This window comes from Hemitrygon akajei, chromosome 10 (genome assembly GCF_048418815.1).
Source record: "Hemitrygon akajei chromosome 10, sHemAka1.3, whole genome shotgun sequence".
Lineage (NCBI taxonomy): Eukaryota > Metazoa > Chordata > Chondrichthyes > Myliobatiformes > Dasyatidae > Hemitrygon > Hemitrygon akajei.
The window spans coordinates 54,058,871-54,082,164 of record NC_133133.1 but is presented as its reverse complement, the minus strand read 5'-3'; the positions used below and the strand labels follow the sequence as shown (position 1 = coordinate 54,082,164).

The following is a 23,294-nucleotide window of genomic DNA, read 5'->3' as shown; positions in this document are numbered from 1 at the left end:
GTTCCAATTTCCTGCATTCGGCCATATCCCTTCAACCCTCCCTTCCACGGACCTGTCCAAGAGCTTCTTAAATTATATTATTTTACCTGGCTCAAGCACTTCTCCTGGCAGTTCACTTGATATACTACCCACCCTTTTTACATGACAAAGTTGTCCCTCAGGATCCTTTTATGTCTTTTCTCCATTCACTCTAAATCAATTCCCATTATTTTGGTCTCCCCTGCCCTGGGGAAAAGACTGTCCCCATCACCTTATTGATGCCTTCCATAATTTTAAACATTTATGCAAAGACATCCCTCATCCTTGTATGATCCAAAGAATAAAAACTTAGCCTGGCCAACCTCTCCCTATAACTTAGCCCCCTGGACCTCGTAAATCATCTCTGCACTTTTTCCAGTTAAACCATATCTTTCCCTACAATAGAGTGATCAAACCTTGGAATCTGTAACTTCAAGTGCATCCTCAACCACAAAATAAATGCCCTTTCTCATATACTCAATGCCACATCCACTGCCCTACCTGCATTAACACCTTTGGTTACCTCATGAAAAATTTCGAAAAGATTTTTCGGACATAACTTTCCTCACAGAAAGCCATGTTGACCTCTTCTATGCAAATTCCATCTATCCAAATGTATTATTCTGAGAGATATTGTCTCTCAGAATTTCTCCAATAACATTCCACAACTTTCTTCAATAACTTCCACAACATTTCCTCACCCTTGATATCAGACTGACCAGCCTGTAGTTCCCTGCCTTGTCTTTGCTACCCTTCTTAAACAAAGAAGCATCATTAGCCACCTCTGAACCTTGTGGGACTTCGTCCATGGCTAATTAAGCAAATCTCTCCACAAGAGCCTCAACAGTTCCTTGCAAACTTCCAAGGTGCACTAAGTCAGGCCCCAGGGCCTGAGGTGTTGCACCTCAATAGGACCAACCAGTGTAGGTCTTACACAGTAAATGGTAGGGCACTGAGGAGTGTGGTAGAACTCACCAGCCTCTAATTTCCTATTTTATTTTTAGATCCTTTCTTAAAAAGTGGAACAACATTGTTTTTCCTCCAATCCTCTGGGACCTCTCCTGGTGCTAAGGATGATTGAAATATCTCTGCTAGGGCCCCAGCAATTTCTGTACTTCCCTCCGGTAGGGTCCGAGTGAACACCTTGTCAGGCTCAGGGAATTTATCTACCCTGATTTGCCTCAGGATACAAAGTGTTCCTCTACACAGTTTCAGTCACTTCCCTGTCTCATTCCCTAATAGCAGATCAAGTATCACATACTCTCCCAGTGGAATTTCTATGTACCGAGTAAAGAAAATATCCTGAATACATTTGACAAACTCTATCCCATATAGTCCTTTTGCAGTATGGCAGTCCCAGTCAATTTGTGGAAAGTTAAAATCAATTTTTATAACAACCTCAGGTGTCTTGCAACAGTCTGTGATCTCTCTACAGATTTGTTCCTCTAATTCCTGCAGATTGATTGGTGGCCTGTAATATAGCCCCATTAACATGGTCGTACCTTTCTTATTTCTCAGTTCCACCCATAACACCTCACTCAGTCTGTCCCGGCTGAGCAGTGCCGTGACATTTTCCCTGACTAGTAAAGCTGCCCCTCCTTGTTTAATCCTTCCCGCTCTGTCCCCGACTAATTCAGGTGCAAGCCGTCTTTTCTGTAAAGGTCCCACCTTCCCTGAAAGAGAGCCCAATGATCCAAAAATCCTATGGCCTCAATCGTACACTAACTCCCTAGCCTTTTATTAAACTGTATAATCTTCCTATTTCTGGCCTCACTAGCACCTGACATGGGTAGTAATCCTGAGATCACTACCCTGCAGGTCCTGCCCTTTAACTTAGCACCAAACTCTTTGAACTTCCTTTGCAGAACCTTGTCGCTCTTCCTACCTATTTCATTGATACCAACATGGACCACAACCTCTGGCTGTTCACCCTCCCACTTAAGAATGCTGAGATCTTGATCTGAGATGTTCTACCACCTGGCAAACAAGAGGCAACGTACCATCTGGGAATCTCATTTTCATCCATTGAAACTCTTTTCTGTACCCCTAACTAATGATTCCTCTATCACCATACCTCACTTCTTCTCCCCACTTCCCTTCTGAATTGCAGAGTCAGATTCGGAGCCGAGGACCTGACTGCTGTGACTTTCCTCAGTTAGGTCATTCCCTCCAACATGGTTTTGTTGATGGGGATGACCACAAGGATACTCTGTGCTGCCTGTTTAATGCCTTTCCACTTCCTGACTGTCACCCAATTTCCTGTGTCCTGCACCTTGAGTATAACTACCTCACTATATGTCCAATTTATCACCTCCTCAGCCTCCCAAAATAGTTGGAGTTCATCCAGTTCCAGCTCCAAATCCTTAACATGGATTGTTGAAAGCTGTAGCTGGATGCACTTCTCATCAGTGTAGTCATCAGGGACACTGGAGATCTCCCTGCCTTCCCATGTCCCACATGAGGAATTTTCCACTATTCTGTCTGGCACCTCTACTGTTCTAACTGAGCAAATATAAAGAAGGAAGAGTAATAAACTGTTGGGGGGAGGGGGGACCCTATCTACATCTTTTTTGTATTCTCTGACTGAAGCCTCGAAGAGCTAATGTCTCAAAACCACTACCACTCCAACAATGTCCTATTTATCTAAATATCTAAACCCATCTCATTTTGATCTGTAATGGATAGAGAATTACTTTGCATGAAAGTGGTTGTACTTAAATAAAAATTCTTGGATAATCCAAGGCACCATTCACTCTCCTCAGATTGCCAGCAGTTAATATAAAGTTATCAGGTCAGACACAAGTTTGATGTATAACTACATGCCATAATGCGGATTGCACATTTTTCAGATGAACATTCTGTAGCTGCTTTTCTCTTTTTATTAGAATCAGGATTTCTTCCCAAATGCACCTGAGGAAGAATATCAAGAAGAAGGTTTAATCTTTAACAGTTCTGCCAGCTCCAACCAACAGATGTTGGAAGGAGGAAAGGGTGGAAAAGCCTGCAAGGGGAAGTACCACCAAAGTCTTCACCTGTTCAAACCCTTCCGAACTACACACAAGTAAGCAATTCTGTTAAACCAGGTTAACAGTAGTGGAACAATAAATACCTTGCTTCATAAGGATACTAGAGTGAGAAGCCTTTTAAATTTCTGGTACCTTCTCAATTAATCAATACTATCATGGGAGGTCATTTACCTAAGCACCATTTTCCAAGACTAAACCTGTATCCCTTGAATTTATTTTCTCTAAATATCCATTAATCTTCATTTTGCATATAATCAGTGAAGAAACCTCCATACCCTCTTGGATAGAATATTTCAATATTCACCACTTTCAAGGTGAATATAGTTCTTCTCATCTCCATCCTGAAAGGTTGACCTAATATCTTGATATTGTGATCTCATTCCAGCCTGAGAAACATTAAATGGCCCTAGCTTGTTTGTATAACCATGTTAAAAAATGCATATTTCAATGACTTCACTATATTCTTCAATATGCTTGAACTTTTCCTGCCATCCCTTTATTGCAGAATACAGGGGCTTCCGTGGTTACTGCAGAACTGATCTACAAGAAGCAGTGTCTCAAAAGCAGTCCTCATTAAGATGCCCGCTACCTAGAACATGCCCTATTTTTACTGTTACTGTTAGGAAGGAGGTACAGAAGCCTGAAGGCACACACTTCAGGAACAGTTCCTTCCCTTCTGCCATCCGATTTCTGAATGGACATTGACCCAAGAACACTACCTCACTACTCTTTTTATTTATGTTTTTGCACTACTTATTTAATTTAATTTACTGTAATTCAGTTTTTCCCCTATATTATCATGTGTTGCATTCTGCTGCTGCCGCAGTGAACAAATTTCACGACATATGCCGGTGATATGAAACTTGATTCTGATTCTAAGAATCTTTCTTTATGCAAATGCTCCCATATATTTTTTACAGAAATTTTTCTCATGGTAAGGAAGCTAGTTACAGAGATGCAAACATCGTCAGGAGTTAATGATAGTGGCTAGTTATTATGAAAGACAAGAAGTCTTAAAAAAAATCTGTTTATATGAAAGCTTCTTGAGTATTCACACTGACACCATCATCTATGAAAAACACAATCTACCAGTTCACTTCCTTAATTTCTTTGCTGCATTCTTATTCCCCAAATTAATCTCTCTTGTTTCATTCTATTTGGAACCCATATTAACTAATTATCTTCCCCTCATTATATAACTGTAGAAGTTATTTCAGTCTATTCATTATTTTTCAGGAGTCTCTTCTGGTATTGTTCTGTGCCTTTCCTTATCAATGTGTTGGTTCTCCTTTGCTGAATTCCCAAATACCTGAATTTTCCCAAACTTTGGGCTTCCTGTTTTTTTAAGTACTATTGCTAGCCTTTTCCTTTGATCTACGACTATCTGCCTCTCTCATGCTGCTGCTAGATTACTTATCCTATTGGAACTTTTTGCCTTAAAGAAATCCAGCATATTTTACTTGTAAACTATGTATTAGTCCTTTAAGCTTGTTCACTGGCACACTTTTTTAATGTAGTTTCCCCCTTATACCATTGCCAACTCACAACTGGAAATGCTTTATCAGCAAAAAGCAGGAAGCCCGAGGACAGGGGAAACGTCAGATCATCACTGAACCAGAGACAAGAAACAGTGAACACAACTTGAAAGGAGTTGTCTTTTAAATGATCAGTATATTATGTTTTCTTTCAGTTGAATATTTGAATCTGTGGCATTGCACCAATACATGATGCTCTAATTTGGGCACATTAAAACAAAATGTGATATGTGGAACAAGTACACTTAGAGGTACAACACTTAGGGAAATTCTTAAGTGCTGGAAGATCCTGGAAATACTCAGCAGATCAGAAACATATGTGGGTTATTTTCATTTGGTTTGAAGACATGCCAAAGAGCTCCCTGTTGTCTGTCATATTAATTCTCCATCGCAATGCCACTCCGACATTTCTGTCTGTGGTATCCTATACTGTTGTAACAAGGAACAATGAAGACTTGGAGAACAGCACTGAATTTTTCAGCTGGGAATATTGCAGGCCTTGGGATTCAGTAGTGAATTCTATAACCTATGTTGTCTGTCTGTCCCTTCCTATTTTCCCTGCAGGAGTGGGAGTTTGGTACACAATGTGCTGAACATGATGCCAAATTAAACTAAATCCCTTCTGCACGTCTATGGTTTATATCCCGTTATTATTCCCTGCAAAAGTATTTGCCTTTTAATTACTGCTATTATATCTGCTTTCACCACTAGTCAGGCACCTACCACTCTCTCTGTAAAGAACTTGCTTTGTAAGTCTCCTTTAAACTTTCACCTTAAACTTCTGTCCTTTAACATTTGTCATTTCTTTCCTGGGCAAAACTAGTGACACTTTCAATACCTCTCAAAATTTTATAAACTTCTATCAGCTCTCCACTTAGTCTCTGATGCTCCAGAGAAAAGAGCCCAAGTTTGGCTTACTCAAAATGAACTTGTTTTCTCCCTTTCCCAATTTTGATTGTTAACTCTGTTTTTCTAGCTCTTTATACTGCCCAGTATGCTGTTTCCAGAATCTATTGTTTTCATTTCATATTTTAATATCTATTTTGTTTTAATTTCCTTTAGAATGCTGTGCATATTAGTAGCTAAAAGCATTGTGCAATAATTCTGAAGTGGGAATATGAAATCAGTAACACGAGATTCTGCAGATGCTGGAAATTTACAGTGACAGGCACAAATGCTGGAGGAACTCAGAAGGTCAGGCAACATCGATAGAAAGGAATAGAGTCAATGTTTCGACCTAAGTCCTGATGAAGGGTCTCAGCCCGAAATGTCAACTCTTTATTCCCTTCCATAGATGCTGCCTTACTTGTTGAGTTTCTCCAGCATTTTGTGTGTGTTATAATGAAATCAATGTTTAGATAGCTTCTAAAGTCCTAGAATTTTGTTTAATGCTAAAGCAACATCGAATTACATATGTTACAACTTTAAGCTGATATGCAGTTTCCTGCTCCAGCATTACACAAAATTAAATGTTATTTTCAATAACTTCCCATACTGTCAATCGTAGAACACATTTGATAATTTAAAGAAGTTGTGTCTTTTTTTAATCAGAAAATTGGATTGCCTCTTGCAAAACTTTGGACGATGAATCTCAGGGTTGTATATGGTAACATATATGTCTTTGATAATGTATTTACCTTAAACTTTAATCAATTATTCCTCTATCCCATAGAATGTGTCTGCTTTTATTTTGTGATAACATACTTCTTTAGCTCAATTTCCAACATCCTTAGATCAACAGCTTTAAATTATTGATTACCTTATCCTGGAGATGGGAATGGGTAACTTGGTCTTGTATTGAATTTGAATAAATTGTGATGAACCCGATAGTTCCTTCAATGCAGGTGAGCTTAACGAGAGAAGTAAGGAGAAGCTCCAGAGGAATGAAATTTGGAGGGTTATAAAGAGAATCTGAGAAGAGGCAGAGAATCAAAGGAGGAAGAATTGCTTGTTCAAATAATCTCAAAATTAAGAAATTGTTTTGCACTTTATGCTGGAGATGAAGAAGAATTGGAAGTATTTTTTTTAACATTCTTTTAACATTATTAAGGACTGTATATCCAAATGATGATTCACCTTTTTTAATGTCAGTGTTTATTTTAAAATACTGAACCTGATTGTCAATGTTCAGCAGAACATGCTTACTCAGGGCAGATATCTGCTGGAATATCAAATACAAGTATCAAATAGATAGATAGATAGATAGATAGATAGATAGATAATTTATTCATCCCCATGGGGAAATTCAACATTTTTTTCCAATGTCCCATACACTTGTTGTAGCAAAACTAATTACATACAATACTTAACTCAGTAAAAATATGATATGCATCTAAATCACTCTCTCAAAAAGCATTAATAATAGCTTTTAAAAAGTTCTTAAGTAGTTTACTTAAATACATTAAATACAATCAACCCCGGCACTTTAACATATCTTACTCCTGGCAGTTGAATTGTAAAGCTTAATGGCATTGGGGAGTATTGACCTCTTCATCCTGTCCGAGGAGCATTGCATCGATAGCAACCTGTCGCTGAAACTGCTTCTCTGTCTCTGGATGGTTCTATGTAGAGGATGTTCAGGGTTTTCCATAATTGACCGTAGCCTACTCAGCGCCCTTCGCTCAGCTACCCAGTACAACATTTGATGAATTTTTCAATAAACCATGATTTGAAAATAGCTTTATTTATCTAATATGGCTAATTGATATATGCCTGCTTAAAAACATCTATTTTCCTTTCAGACACAACCATCCAATTGACAATTCAGGCCTATTCTCTTTTATGACCCTGAACTGGCTTTCTCCACTAGCATGGAAGGCCTACAAATATTCTCGCCTGGAAATGACTGATCTTTGGAATTTATCCTGCAATGAATCCTCTGAAGCAAATTCTCGACGGTATGAGTGATTGTAATGCTGTTTGATGGCTTCTGTTGCTACATTTTATCTTGCAATTTCAGTAACTCTAGATAGAGATCAGAAAATCAAGTGTTTGTTTAATATTTTTCAAAGCTGACTTTTGTATGCATGATAAGATTCTCTGAAATTCTTGGATTTCTTTTACAGTCTGTACAGTGTCTGATACTGTATATATACACTATAGTGGAGGTTTTAAGATAATGAAGTAATTTTCAAAGACTGAGATTAAATTCCTCTATGGGAAATTATTAAACTGTTTATAGTCTTATTGATAATAGAATGGCCATGATAATTCAGGGGAAAAAAATGATGTCATTGCTGGCCATTCTGGCTTTTTGTGCAGTTTCACAAATTAGTCTTGACTCTAAAGTCCTTTGGGAAAATGTGAGCTGAACATCAGTCTCATTTCATGCCAAGAATAAATAGAACTTGATAGATTTCTTAATCCTTTCATTTCTACCACACCAATTTGTGTATTGATCAACAATACCCTAGATAAGATCATTTTCTCCTCTCAATTTTGTTGTTCTTTACTATTCCTTTAACTACGCTCATCCTCTTCTTTGTATCAGGTTGCAAAAGCCACTTAAAAATTATCTCACCATTGTTCCAATGAAAACGATGGACATTATGTACTGCCTGTTACGCTGCTGATGTTTAGGGCAGCAATGAAGGCCCTCCATCTCTGGTGGTGTTCAGGGCTTTCTTCATCTTGTCAGCTGCTTCCTCAGCGTTTTCACTACTAGACTGGGTAGAGACTCAGGAATACCGTCGGACTCAGATGTAATAGAATTCTTCATTGCTCAATTCTTTTTTCTGTGGGCATACTTAGCAAATCTATAGAACAGTAACTGTAAACAGGATCAATGAACAACGAACTGTGTAAATGCAAATATAAATAAACAGCAATAAATAACAAGAGCATGAAATAACAAGATTTAAAAAACCCTTAAATTGAGTCCACTGGTTGTGGGAACACCAGAAATAGAATGAGTGTAGCTGTCCCCTTTTCTCCAAGAGCTGGATGGTTGAGGGGTAATAACTGTTCTTGAACCTGGTGGTGCAAGTCCTGTACCTTCTACCTGATGGCAGCAATGAGAAAAGAGCATGGCCTGGGTGGTGAGGATCTTTGATGATGAATGCTGCTTTTCCATGCCAGTGTTTCACGTAGATGTGCTCAGTGGTTAGTAGGGCTTTTCCCGTGATGTACTGTTGAGAATCCACTACCTTTTAGACAATAGACAATAGGTGCAGAAGTAGACCATTCGGCCCTTCGAGCCTGCACTGCCATTTTGAGATCATGGCTGATCATCTACTATCAATACCCGGTTCCTGCCTTGTCTCCATATCCCTTGATTCCCCTATCCATAAGATACCTATCAAGCTCCTTCTTGAAAGCATCCAGAGAATTGGCCTCCGCTACCTTCTGAGGCAGTGCATTCCAGACCCCCACAACTCTCTGGGAGAAGAAGTTTTTCCTTAACTCTGTCCTAAATGACCTACCCCTTATTCTCAAACCATGCCCTCTGAGACTGGACTCTCCCAGCATCTGGAACATATTTCCTGCCTCTATCTTGTCCAATCCCTTAATAATCTTATATGTTTCAATAAGATCCCCTCTCAATCTCCTTAATTCCAGCGTGTACAAGCCCAGTCTCTCTAACCTCTCTGCGTAAGACAGTCCAGACATCCCAGGAATTAACCTCGTGAATCTACGCTGCACTTCCTCTACAGCCAGGATGTCCTTTCTTAACCCTGGAGACCAAAACTGTACACAATACTCCAGGTGTGGTCTCACCAGGGCCCTGTACAAATGCAAGAGGATTTCCTTGCTCTTGTACTCAATTCCCTTTGTAATAAAGGCCAACATTCCATTAGCCTTCTTCACCACCTGCTGCACTTGCTCATTCACCTTCAGAGACTGATGAACAAGGACTCCTAGAGCTCTTTGTATTTCTCCCTTACCCAACTCTACCCCGTTCAGATAATAATCTGCCTTCCTGTTCTTACTCCCAAAGTGGATAACCTCACACTTATTCACATTAAACATCATCTGCCAAGTATCTGCCCACTCACCCAGCCTATCCAAGTCACCCTGAATTCTCCTAACATCCTCATCACATGTCACACTGCCACCCAGCTTAGTATCATCAGCAAATTTTATAGGTTTTTCTGCTCAAAGGCTTTGGAGACCCATACCAGGCCATAAATTGGCCAGCCAGCACACTTCCACCACACCTTTATAGAAGTCTGCCAAGGTTTTTGATGGCATGCCGAGGATGCAGAGGCGCTGTTGTACTTTCTTTGCAACTATATTTATATGATGGGCCCAGGACAGGACTTAAGTTACACATAAAGACAGCAACATCAGCAGTTTGTGACTCATATTTTCCCAACATTTGTTCTATATATGTGTCCATATTTACTGAAACCCCATTGAAAACAGAGATCAGACAGCTTACATGGATTAACATCACAAACCAGTCATCAGATTTGTTTAGCTGGAAATTGCATTGGGTAGCTCCAGGTGTTTATGCATTTCAAAATCTAATTATTATGAAAAGTAAAATATGCGTAAAAAATGAGTACATAGCTGCATGGGTTGCAAAGTCCCAGATACCTCAGTGTGTCAACAAAGTTTGCAATAGTGACCAACAATACAATACACATCTTCCTATGCCCTTACTTATACATGTTTTGAAGTGGTCCATGTCACCCATGTCCTCTCTTGCAGAAGCTTGTTTCTAATATATCTGTAAAGCATGCTTGACTGTGTAAGGCCTAAGCAGTTCCTATACTGGCAATAGAAGTCTGATTTGAGTAAGTCTCCAGTGAATTATTTGTTTTCCTAATTCCCAATTATATCTTCCCATCATCTCCTTATGATCCTTGTCTGACTCCATGCCCTTCATACTCTGTAGCATAGGTGGTATATGTAATATTGTACGTGTGCATCCTTTGAAAGATTCACAGTATATAGCCACGTCTCTCTAAAGATAGAATTGGGCTGAGCTAGTTTGTTTGTGCAGTGATGGGCACATAATGGAAGAATCTTTCTCTGTGAGTTCTTTTAATAAAATACTTGTAAATAAAATTCTCTATGTTGCAATATCTAAAGAAGAAATATTCAAAGCTGAGACCTAGCGTGTTCTCCTTATCACAATTCATCACAGCCTTCAATTCACTCCTTTCCTTACATCTCTAAACATAAACATAAACATATAAATATTAATATATATATATATATACAAATGTAGTAGCTACAGGGCAGATTGTTCCTAATTAGTAAGAAATTTAGTCCTGTCATTAAATTCATAAGCAATTTTTATTGGAACATGAGATAGACGCTGTAAGCAGGACTGAAGGCCCTTAAGTATGCTAATCAGAAGGCCAGTGCCTTTTGAAGTTTTCTCTGCAAAGTTTGTTGGCAATGAGTAATCAGGTATCATGCCTGTCTCACTTGGAATTCCTCAGCAGTCACCAGAGAAATCAATTTTGCACAATTTAAAATAAATTAAAACAATAACAGAATACTGCATTTCCAGATAAATCATAGATAAATATGATTAATATCTATATGCTATTAGGTAAATACAATGCTCCCCACTATCTCCCTGATTCTTTCCTAAAAGGTCAAATTTCAAGGCACATGTGGGTCTCTCTATTTCATTGATCACATACATCCTTTATGTCATCATCTATGGCACCCTTTGGAGCTGAATGGATTTCTTCAAATGTAATGTTTTTAAAGATGGAGCTTTGTTCCTTTTACGTAGACTACATATGTAGCCTCATGATTACTGAAATATTGTATTGATAAAATAGTTCTTCTAGATTCAGATATTAAGCAGAGACTTTTGTTTTAAGGTTGGAGAATTGTGTTCTTCAGTATTATGGTGCTGATACAAGATGCCTAAATTTGAACAGAATAAACTCCCACTACTACACAAAAATACAGGGTATATAAAATACCACAGACTTTCCCCTTCTATCAGCATTTGTTTCACACCATGTGCACATACTCGATAATGCAAGGCAATATATCCAACCCTAATTATGATGTTTCACCGTTACACTTTATAAGCAAGCATTTTGTTTTGTTTTATTTGAGTAAGAAGTCCCAGTGTCTGTGAACAATGATGTACTGCATTTTCAGTTGTGAGCTCTCCTGCTACTAGCATGCTTAATTTTCAAATGTGTAAATCTTAATCTAATTGTTTGAAGCATAATCAAACTGACACATGGGTCATGTAGCCATATCTTTATCATTCATTGGAAATAATTTTTTAAAGGTCTCTTAAATTATAGGGGAAGATGATTTACTTCTGTTAAGGAACAGGGATGGCAACAGATTGGTTAAAGTCAATGTGATGTAAATTCGGCTGCTATAAGACAATCAGTCACATCAGTATCCTGTTGATAAGCGAGCTTAAAATGATACCTTTTAAAGAAAGTGGCATTTAATTTCATAGGTGCCAGATTTCTTCCAAAGGCATTCCAACTACGTTCTTTTTTACTTTTTTCAGCTGATTCTAAACCAGGGTTGATTGGAAACTGCTGGCAGTTGCTTTAATCAAATACTGATTGCATCAATGCTGAATTAGAATCTTATCCTCAGCTATTGATTTCATATAAATAGATTTTGTAATTCATCATCTACATCAGATCTGCATGGGTTTGCTGTCAATCATCTATCTGCAACATTGCTTGCATTTTTCTTTTCTAGCTGTCCATGCATGATCTTGTGTCTTTGGTTGATTTTCGATTCCTTTGCTTGTGATCTCTCTAACTGCCTTCAGGAAGGAGCCAATAGATTGCTGGGCATTTTCTCATTATATTGGCCACAAAATTGGTTATGATATTGGACCAGTTGAACATATTCTTCACATCTGACATCTGATAAAGTAGTGAGCAAACATTTCCTTGAAATTTGATTGAAGATTGGAAGGGACACCAGCAGGGATGATGATAGAGCAGCAATGACTGCAGTTTCTGGGAGTAATTCAGAAGACACAGGATTGGTTCATCCCAAAGAAGAAGAAGCATTCTAAAACAAGGATGAGCCAACCATGACTGGCAAGCAAAGGGCAACATAAAAGCAAAAGAGAGGGCATACAATATGGAACAATATAGTTAGAGGTTAGAGAATTGGGAAGCTTTTAAAAGCCAACAGAAGGCAACTAGTAAAGTAACGTTCGGCATGGATAGAAGGACCGGGATGGCCTGTTTCCGTGCTGTAATTGTTATATGTAAGCTAGACAATAGCACAATAAAGTGGGTACCTAATATATACAGAATAAAAGAGAGGCAAGACTGGACATCAGACCACTGGAAACTGATGCTGGAGAGGTCGTAATGAGAAACAAAGAAATGGTGGATGAGCTGAATAAGTAATTGGCATCAGTCTGCACTGTGGATGAAACCAGCAGCATGACAGAAATTCAGGAGTGTTGTGGGGGGGGGGGGGCAGAAGTGAGAGTAGTCATTATCACTAAGAGTAGTCATTATCACTAAGGAGAAAGTGATTGGGAAGCTGGTAGAGTTGAGAAAGCAGAGAATCTGCAGAAGCACCTGGACAATTTAGGAGAATGGGCAAAGAAGTGACAGATGGAATACAGTGTAGGGTAATGTACGGCTGTGCACTTTGGTAGAAGGAATAAAGGTATAGACTGTTTTGTAAATGTCCTGCTTGGTGGCGCAATAATATCAGCGCCGGACTCTGGAGCGAAGGTTCCCGAGTTCGAATTCAAGTTGGGTTGAGCATCGAGCTAGCAACTTGGCCTCGTAAAAACAAGACTAGCTTACTACGGAAACTCTGTCATGATGGTGCCCCGATAACTCCATACTGAGTTAAGGGCTATTCTTCTTCTTCTATTTTATAAATGGGGTGCAAATTCAGAAATCAGAGATTTAAAGGGATTTGGGAGTTCTAGTGCAGGATTTCCTAAAAGTTAATGTCTAGGTTGAGTCGGTGGTAAGGAATGCTATGTTAGCATTTATTTTGAAAGGACTAGAATATAGGAGTAAAGATGTAATGCTGAGGCTTTATAAGGCATTGGTCAGACTATAGTTAGCAGTTTTGGGCCCCATATCTCAGAGAGGACATGCTAGCATTGGAGAGGGTCAAGAGGAGGTTTACAGGAATATTCTTGGGAATGAAAGGTTTCATCTATGAGGAGCATTTGGGCCTGTACTCACTGGAATTTAGAAGTATGAAGGGAAATTGTTGTTTTATAACTCCAAAAACTTATCAGAGAAATGCACAGGAGCCTGCGATACATGTCTACTTAGTTTTTACTTTAGTGAGGCACTCACAGAGATGAAGAATTTCTGTAGCCAGTGGGTGGTGAATCTGTGGAATTCATTGCCACAAGTGGCTGGTGAGGTCAAATCATGGAGAGCCTCTGGTAAGTGGTGGTTAGCACAACGCTTTGCATTACCAGTAACATGGGTTCAATTCCTGCCCCTGTCTGAAAGAAGTTTGTATGTTCTCCCCAAGACTGCATGGGCTTCCTCTGGATGCTCTTGTTTCCTCCCACAGTCCAAAGACATACCAATTGGTAGGTTAATTGTTCCTTGTAAATTTTCCTGTGATTAGACTAGGGTTAAATCGGGCAATGCTGTGCAGCATGTGTCAAAGGGCCTATTCTGTGCAGCGTCTGAAATAAATAAATAGATAAGTACCTAAAGCTGAGGTGATAGTTTCTTGATTATCCCTAACAGCATCAAAGATGATGGGGAAAAGGCAGAAGAATGGGATTGAGAGGGAAAAGAGATCAGCCATGATCAAATAATGGAGCAAACTCAGTGGGGGTAAATAGCCTAATTCTGCTCTTATGTCCTCTGCTCTTAAGAATATAAAAATAATGCACCTAGTATGCCAACAACCATACGTGCTTTGGATTGGTTCAACTTTTCAGCAGTTAATAAAACATCTTGTTTAAATTAAGTTACACAATTCTTGCTTGAGGGAAGTGTGACCTTTTTTTTTATTTTGACCGCAGTATCTGAATTAATTAGATCCAGTCATCACTGTGGTTTAACTTATTGAGTTAATTATAAAGAAAAGTAGCCTGTCAATTCAAGTGAGGCCACACATCTTTGTGATTTAGTTTGTCTTCAGTGTAATTGAGGTATTTTGATAAATGATATGGTCCAGATCCTGTTATTCTGCTTCTCAATTCTATTTGTGAGCAGAACAAGTTAGTTCTCACTAAATTAAGATGTTCTCAAAACCAAAATATTTGAAATGGCATATCAAATAAAAATAATTACTAACATCCATAAAAAAAACCTCTGATTGGAATTAAAACCAAGATGCTGAGAGTGTGGAAAATCTTTCTGATGTTTTTCTGGCTATGGTGTCTAGCAGCAGAACATTGGGGAAATCTGCTAACTAAGGAAGAATTCAAGGACCAAAGTGATCTGCCAAGTACAAAATGTTAGAAATATATCTTCTAGATTTAGATCTGCAGAAATGGAACAATAGAACTTTCAGATTCAGAGAAAGAGCTAACAGAAAATGTGACTATTTAAATTATTAATGAGGACAGTGTGTTGTGGTTTCTGATCTATATAGAGGTCTACTGAATTTAGGTAGAATTGAATCTGATATTATAACCATTGCACCTGACATTCCCCAGCAACAACTTCAAACTAAACAAAGTTAATGATTTTCATTTAAAATGCTCTCATTAAGTTGCTGATAAGTTTGCCCTTGAGATGATTAAACACTTACCGAACCAACCGTGAAATTATGAAGGAGGGGGAGTAGAATCTCAGGTCTGTGGAAGTGATCATGGATTTATGACAGGCAAAGGATTGGGAGAAATGCTGGGAAATTTGTTATAATGCTGGTAGGGAGATCCAGGATAGAATTTACATTACTTTGTAATGTTTCAAATGGGGTGTTACTGGAGTATGGCATTATTGCATACATCTCTGACAGGGAAATATCATCTCCCAAGCATGATTCAATATTTTGTACCTGTCTGGATTTCCCAAGCGGTATGGTTTGAGCTGGAAATGGTTGCAGAAGCAATTTACTCTGATCAACTTTCAGTCTTGTTGAAAGAGCAATGAAGTTCAATCAAAATGTTTGAATGGTTTATCCTGATAGTCATTCATTTTGCAGGTGTTTTCCCTCAGAGTACTGTTTCTGTTGTAGCAGCAATAGGCTGCAGTTATTTTCATCTTTCATCTTGAATATGGAATCTTTGGACCACATAATTCTTCCTTGATAAGTTAACTTAATCATCTTGCCAAGAAATTTATTTTCATTCCATGTCAGGTTGTGTGCAGATACAGTACTCATTGATCCTAGATATGGGGAGAAATTTATTTTCAGGCAGGTGCATTTAATGTAATAAATAAATAAAATTCCAGCAGAGTACAATTTAAAAAGCCATTGACAAACCCATTGGTTCAATATATCTCATTCACTCAATCCTTCCCAAACTGTCTATTCAAGTGAAATGATGGAACCTAAAAGTGCATGAACTTAATTTGTTTCAGATACAGTGGACATTTTCCATGATAATACCTTGCAAAAATTTAAAACTTACAGAAATGTACTTCCTCATTCCACATCCTTCCTTAAGATACTTAGTCCTACTTTTATCAGTTTGCACCAAGGTTATTCATTGTATATAGTGGACTTCACAGTTCCTGTGAACAATGATCAAGGAAAATAGGAACCATTTTTGTTATAACAGAACATTTCCATGTATTTGATAAATGTAAATTATATTGGACTAAACGGATTTTTTGATGTAGGATTCAGTGGATGTTATCTTGGATTCACCAAAGACATTTGATAAAATTATATACAAAATGTTGCTTGGCAAAAATAAAGCAGTTAACAACAGCATGGAAAATTGTCTTGGGAGTGGCATGGTAATGTAGTGGCTAACACAATTCTTTACAGTACAAGGGTTCAATTCCCACCACTGCGGGTTTCCTCTGGGTGCTCCGGTTTTCTTCCACAGTACAATGACATACCAGTTGGTGGGTAAATTGGTTATTGTAACTTGTCCCATGATTAGGCTAGGATTAAACTGGGGGTTTGCTGAGCTTCACAGTTCAAAGAGCTGGAAAGGCCTAATCCACACTGTATCTCGATAAATAAAAATTTTAAAAAACAGGAAATTGTGGTAAATGTTTCTCTTCAGTGGAGAATGGTATGCAGTGGTGTTTCATTGTAGGTTTTTAGTATATAAACTTTAACATGTTTAAATTTGTTAATAAAGATTGACATGTAAACTTGTTGAAAAGCAGTTTTGAAATTTCCAAATTTGCAGATGAGTAAAAGCTTAAAAATGTGGTAAACAGTAAGGAGGAGGAGTGCTAGGCCACAAGGAAATATGGACAGGTTGGCTGAATGAATGGATAAGTGTAAGATGAAATGTTCTACAATGGAATGTGAAGTCACATACTTTTGCAGGAAGAAAAAGCAGAAGCAGTATGTACTAAATGACACAGTCGTTAGAGGCGTGCAGGAACAGAAGGATGTAGGTGTACTAAATGATACAGTCATTAGAGGTGTGCAGGAACAAAAGGATGTAGGTGTACTAAATGACACAGTCGTTAGAGGTGTGCAGGAACAAGGATGTAGGCGTACTAAATGATACAGTCATTAGAGGTGCGCAGGAACGGAAGGGGATGCAGGTGTACATAGGGAGGATTCCTTGCAAGTGGAAGGACATATTGAGGGAATAGTTATTCAAGTGTTTGGAATACTATAACTGATAAATAGAAAGGTAGAATCAGTTGAATCTGTACCAAGAATTGGTTATACCACAACTGGAGCACTAGGTCTAATTCTACATGCCATACTTTACGGAAGCAACACATACAAAATGGTGGAGGAACTCAGCAGGTCAGGCAGCATCTAGTGAGAGAATAAATAACTGATGCTCTGGGCCAAGACCCTTCGTCAGGACAGAAGAATATATGTACAGAATACGTGAAAGTCTTTGACCAAAGACTTATATGCCTTATATGACTTACAAGGCAAATATGCACCAAAGTGGCAGGTGATATGGCAGGCAGTATGGATTGCATGAGAATGAAGTTGTCAGATATGTTCCCTAGGTGTATGGCATTGACTACATAGATTTTCATATAATTGCACATAATAGTCTTTGCAATTCCTGTCCATTCCTACTTGTGGACTTTACTTGTGTCCATGTCTCATCTTATGGCAAATTCACAATCCTGGCAAATTCAAACGACTGCAAGTTTTTACGGAGGGAGACAGACACGAGGCCCGTTCTTTGAGTAGTGAGCATCCTTGATGTCCCCAACTCAGCAGCATATTACAAACTGGGAGGTATGGATTAGATCTGTTACTGAGCTCTAGAATCATCTGCTTGCTCAGGTGTTCAAAGGGACTATGATCTTCACTTGAACAGGCAAAGCACCATAGGCAAAAGTGGTTTCTTAGTGTTCAAAGGTTCTCAATGCTGCAAGGATCTGAAAGCATTGTGAGAACCTTTGCTTTTAGGTATAATGCACCTCAGATGGTACGTAATATGTTTCTGTTTATATTTGGGGGGGGGGAATGTGTTCTGGAAAAATTTAACATAGAACTGTATGGCACAGGAGCAGGTCATTCACCCCAGGATGTTGTGCCAAACCAATTAAATTAGATACGGAATGGCTACCTAACCTAATTTCTTCTGCCTACACAATGTCAATATCCCTCAATTTTCTTCACATTTATATGCCCATCTAAACTGCTCTTACAAGTCCCTAATGTATCTACCCCTACCATCACTCCAGGCAGCGCATTCCAGGAACCTATCACTCTGTGTGTAAAAAAATTGGCCCTAACATTTTAAATTTACCCCCTTTTACCTTAAATGCATGCCTTCTGGTATTAGACATTCAACCCTGGAAAAATAATACTCTCTGTCTACTCTATCTGTGCTTCTCATTATCTTATAAACCCCTCAGCATCCACTGCTCTAGAGAAAACAGCCTCTCATTATAGCACATGCCCTCTAATCCAGACAACATTCTGATAAGCCTCTTCTGCATCGTCTCCAAAACCCTGAGATCTTTCCTGTAATAGGACAACCAGAACTGCATGCAACACTCCAGATGTAGAGTTTTATAAAGCTGCAGCATGACTTCCTGACTTTTGAACTTAATGCCTTGAATAATAAAGGCAAGTGTGCTATATGCCTTCTTAATCACCCTATCAACCTGTGTTGCCACTTTCAGGGAGCTATGAATTTTGACCTCATGATCCCTCTGTTCATCAACATTGTTGAGAACTTTGTCCTTAACAGTGTACTCTTTCTTTATATTTGACATACCAAGGTGCAGCACTTCACATTTGGCTGGGTTAAACTGCAGCTGCCATTTCTCTGCCCATATCTGCAACTGATCCATCTTCTGCTATATATTTTGCCAGTCATCTACAGTATGCTATCCACAATGCCACTAATCTTTATATCACCTGCAAACTTACCCATCACCCATCTACATTTTCATCCAGGTCATTTATACACATCACCAATAGCAGAGGTCCTCGTACAAATCCCCGTGGAACACCACAGATCACAGACCTCCAGCTAGAATAAGTTCCTTTTCCACTACCCTCTGTTTTCCATGGACAAGTGAGTTCTGAACCCAAACAGCCAATTCACCACTGACCCCATGCATGTTAATCTTCTGGATGAGTCTTCCACAAGGGGCCTTGTCAAAAGCCTTATTCAAATCCATGTAGATAACATCCATAGCTGCATCTTCATCAATCATCCTCATTACCTTGTCAAAAACTCAGTCAAGTTAGTAAGCCATGAACTGTACCGTAAAAAACAATGTTGGGACTCCCTAATTAGGCCATGCCAATTCCAGTCTCAATGCACACCAGTGAAGACATTATATTAGATATTTTTGAAGCCAACCATTTACATTAAACTTATATAATAATAACTTCTATCAATTGCCATTGAAACTAAATGATAGATAGATAGATGCTTTATTTGTCCCAAAAGGAAATTACAGTGCAGCAGTAGCATTACAACTGCATAGAAGTAGAGAGTGGTACCATGGACCCTTCAGTTAAATTTGAAGAAATTTGGAGGCCATTTATTCAATATTTTCATATGATGTAAGTTGACCCTTTCTGAATCCTTTTCTGATAAAATGGAGGTGAGTTAATATTGGACCACTGGAAAATGATGCTGGTGAGGTAGTATTGGGGGACAAAGAAATGGCCAATGAACTTAAAAAGTACTTTGCTCCAGTCTTTACTGTGGAAGACACCAGCTGTATGCCAGAGGTCTCTGAGTGTCAGTGAGCAGGAGTGAGTGCCATTCCTAATACAAGGGAAAAAGTGCAGGGCAAACTCAAAGGTCTGAAGGTAGATAAGTCACCTGGACCAGATGGACTACAAGCCAGAGTCCTGAGAGAGGTTGCTGAAGAGATAATGGATGCATTGGTCATGATCTTTTAAGATTCACTTGATTCTGGCATGGTCCCATAGGACTACAAATGTCACTCCATCCCTTAAGAAGGGTGGATGACAAAAGAAAGGAAATTAAAGGCCAGTTAGCCTAACCTCAGTGGTTGAGAAAGTGTTGGAGTCCATTATTAAAGATGAGGTTTCAGGGTATCTGGAGACTAATGACAAAATAAGTCAAAGTCAGCATAGTTTCTGTAAGGGGAAATCTTGCCTGACAAATCTGTTAGAATTCTTCTAAGAAGTAACAAGCAAGGTGGACAAAGGAGAGGCAGTGGATGTCATTTATTTAGATTTTCAGAAGGCATTTGATAAGGTACCTTACATGAGGTTGCTTAACAAAAAATCCGATGGTGTTACAGGAAATATACTGACATGGATAGAGGAATGGCTGACAGGCAGGAGGCAGCAGTGGGAATAAAGGGGTCCTATTCTGGTTGGTAGCTAGTGACTAGTGGTGTCCCTCAGGGGTTAGTACTGGGATAGCTAGTTTTCACAATGTTTGTCAATAATTTAGATAATGAAATTGATGGCTTTGTGGCAAAGTTTGTAGATTATACGAAGATGGGTACAGGGGTAGGTAGTGCTGAGGAATCAATGTGATCGCCTCAGGACTTAGTCAAATTGGACGAATGAGCAAAAAAGTGGCAGATGGAATACAGTGTTAGGAAATGTATGATAATGCATTTTGGTAAAAGGAACAATAGCGCAGTCTATTATCTAAATGGGGAGAAAATTCAAACGTCAGAGGTACAGAGGGACTTAGGAGTCCTCATGCAAGATTCCCAGAAGGTTAATTCACAGCTTGAGTCTGTAGTAAAGAAGGTAAATAGAATATTGCCGTTTATTTCAAGGAGAACAGAATATAAAAGCAAAGAGATAATGCTGAGGCTCTACAAGACACTAGTCAGGCCATACTTGCAGTATTGTCCACAGTTTTGGACACCTTATCTCAGAAAGGATGTATTGTCATTGGAGAGAGTCCAGAGGAGGTTCACAATGATTCTGGGAATGAAGGGGTTAACTTATGAGGAGCAGTTTTGAGCCTGTACTCACTGGATTTTAGAAGAATGAGGGGGGATTCTCACTGAAATGTACAAACTGTTGAAAGGACTAGATAAGGTGGATGTGGGGAGGATGTTTCCTCCGGTGGACGTATCCAGAACTAGAGGGCACAGCCTCAAAATTGATGGGTGACCTTTCAGAACAGAAGTAAGGATGAATTTTTTTAGCCAAAGAGTGGTGAATCTATGGAATGCTCTGCAACAGACTGTGGTGGAGGCCAAGTCTGTTGGTATATTCAAGGCGAAAGTTCATCGATGCCTGATTAGTTGGGGCATCAAGGAATATGGTGAGAGGGCAGGTATATGAGGTTGAATATGCTCCAGGATCGGCCATGATGAAATGACCTAATTCTGCTCCTGTGCCTACTGTTTGATTCTTGCTTCCTGAGCTTTACATACTTTTCCTTTTTCTTCTTGACTAAATTTATCTTCTCCCTCAACATCCAAGGTTCTCTTACCTTGCAACCATTCTGACTGGAAAATATTGTCCTATCCTCTGTATATTTGGTCTTTAGACACCCTCCATATATCAGCTGTGGACGTGTCAAAAAACAGCTGTTCCCAATTAACTCTCCCTCATTCCTGCCTAATACTCTTGTAATTTGCCCTGCTCCAGAATTAGATTCTCTCACAATGTCCATGCTTAACCTTATCTATAGCTCTCTTAAAACTTGGGTTCACTGTTCCTTAACTGCTCACCCATTGAAAGGTTGTTCACCACCTGGCCGGGCTCATTACTCAACACCAGATTCAGTACAGCTCCTCCTCTTGTTGGACAATCTACATATTGATTCAAGAAACCCTCATGGCAGCACGTAACAAATTCTCCCCATCTAATCCACTTGCATTAAGAAGGTCCCAGTTTATATTAGAAAATTTGAAGTCCCTGATGATAACAACCCTATGGTTTTCACACCTTTCCTCAATCTTCCTGCATACCTGTTCCTCAATACCCTAGTGGATATTAGGGGTTTTGTAGTACAATCCCATCAGAGTGATTGCACCCTTCCTGTTTTTGAGTTAAACCTAGATAGAATCTGTGATGTTTCATCTGAGTTGAACTGTGATATTGTCCTTGAGTAGTATTACAACTCACCCCCCCCCCCCATCTCTGTCTCTGTCTCAACCAAGTTTTGGTGTGGCCACAACATCATAGCACCATGTACTGATCCATGCTAAGTTCATCACCTATAACTCCTAACTCCCTATACTCTCTACACAGGACCTCTTCCCCCTTTCTACCTATGCCACTGGTGCCAATGTCTTCACCTTCCCCCTTGAGAATATTTTGGAGCTGCTCTGAAAATCCTGGACTACGGAGTCACTTATCACTATCAATCTACCTGACTTTACTTTCCGCTGCTGAGCCTTAGAGTCAGACACAGTGCCACTGGTCTGGCCACTGCTGCTGTGCCCTGATAGGTGCTCAAACCCCATCCCCCCCCCCCCCCCCCCCCCCCCCCAGCAGTACCCAAAGAGATATACTTATTGCTGAAAGGAATGTCTTCAGGGAAACACTGCACTGACTGCTCACCCCCCTTACTTCTACTGGTGGTCACCCATCTACTATCTGAAGCTTACAGCAATTTGATTTTAAGATATTGTGAAAGAAGGATTCAGAAATAAAGCTTAACTTTTTCAACATTGTTTTGGGAATTTTATGTTGGACAAAATAAAGAATGCTGATAGTTCAGCCACACACAATTTGTACATGAATTGTCTGATAAATAGGGAAGCTCTCCCACCCAATTTTCTGTTGTTATCAACTTGGAGTTAAAGGCAAAAATTCCAGAGGAAATTTTATCTCCTGTGCCCAAATTATTGGAGAGCACTCCATGCAGATAATGCTCCACCATGACGTTATCTCTTTGTAAAATTGTTTGGCTTCAACACAAACAGATATAGAAACAGAACTTACTAGAGGTTGCTATCTGTGGATCCAGAAAATCTAAATGCATACTTATGTACATAAGTAGCCAGTGCAAGTGGCTTGCCTGACCCAAGACTGTCTTTTATGTAATACAATCCACTTGATTGTGTTCAGGTTCCTTCTTGGTAACAAGGATGCCTTAGAATTATTTTATATAGAATTCATTGTCTTTTTTTTGTATCACAACCACTGATTTTAAAAAGGCACTCTGTATCTAACTTTTTAAATCTTTTGTTTTCTAACAGCACCTTCATTTTAAGTTATAGAACACTTATATTGCTTTAAATTATCCTGCTTACTCGTGTTAAAGTACAGTTCATCCTATTAAAAT

General features: G+C 39.1%; 1 protein-coding gene across 1 annotated transcript in view; it reads left to right on the top strand.

The window, feature by feature from the left end:
* LOC140734402 (ATP-binding cassette sub-family C member 5-like) overlaps positions 1–23,294 on the top strand; it is a 159,442-nt gene that overhangs the window by 27,037 nt on the left and 109,111 nt on the right. The window contains exons 3-4 of the mRNA XM_073058296.1: positions 2,904–3,079; positions 7,321–7,476. Of these exons, the coding sequence (XP_072914397.1) occupies positions 2,904–3,079; positions 7,321–7,476 (332 nt within the window). The remainder of the gene's footprint in view (positions 1–2,903; positions 3,080–7,320; positions 7,477–23,294) is intronic.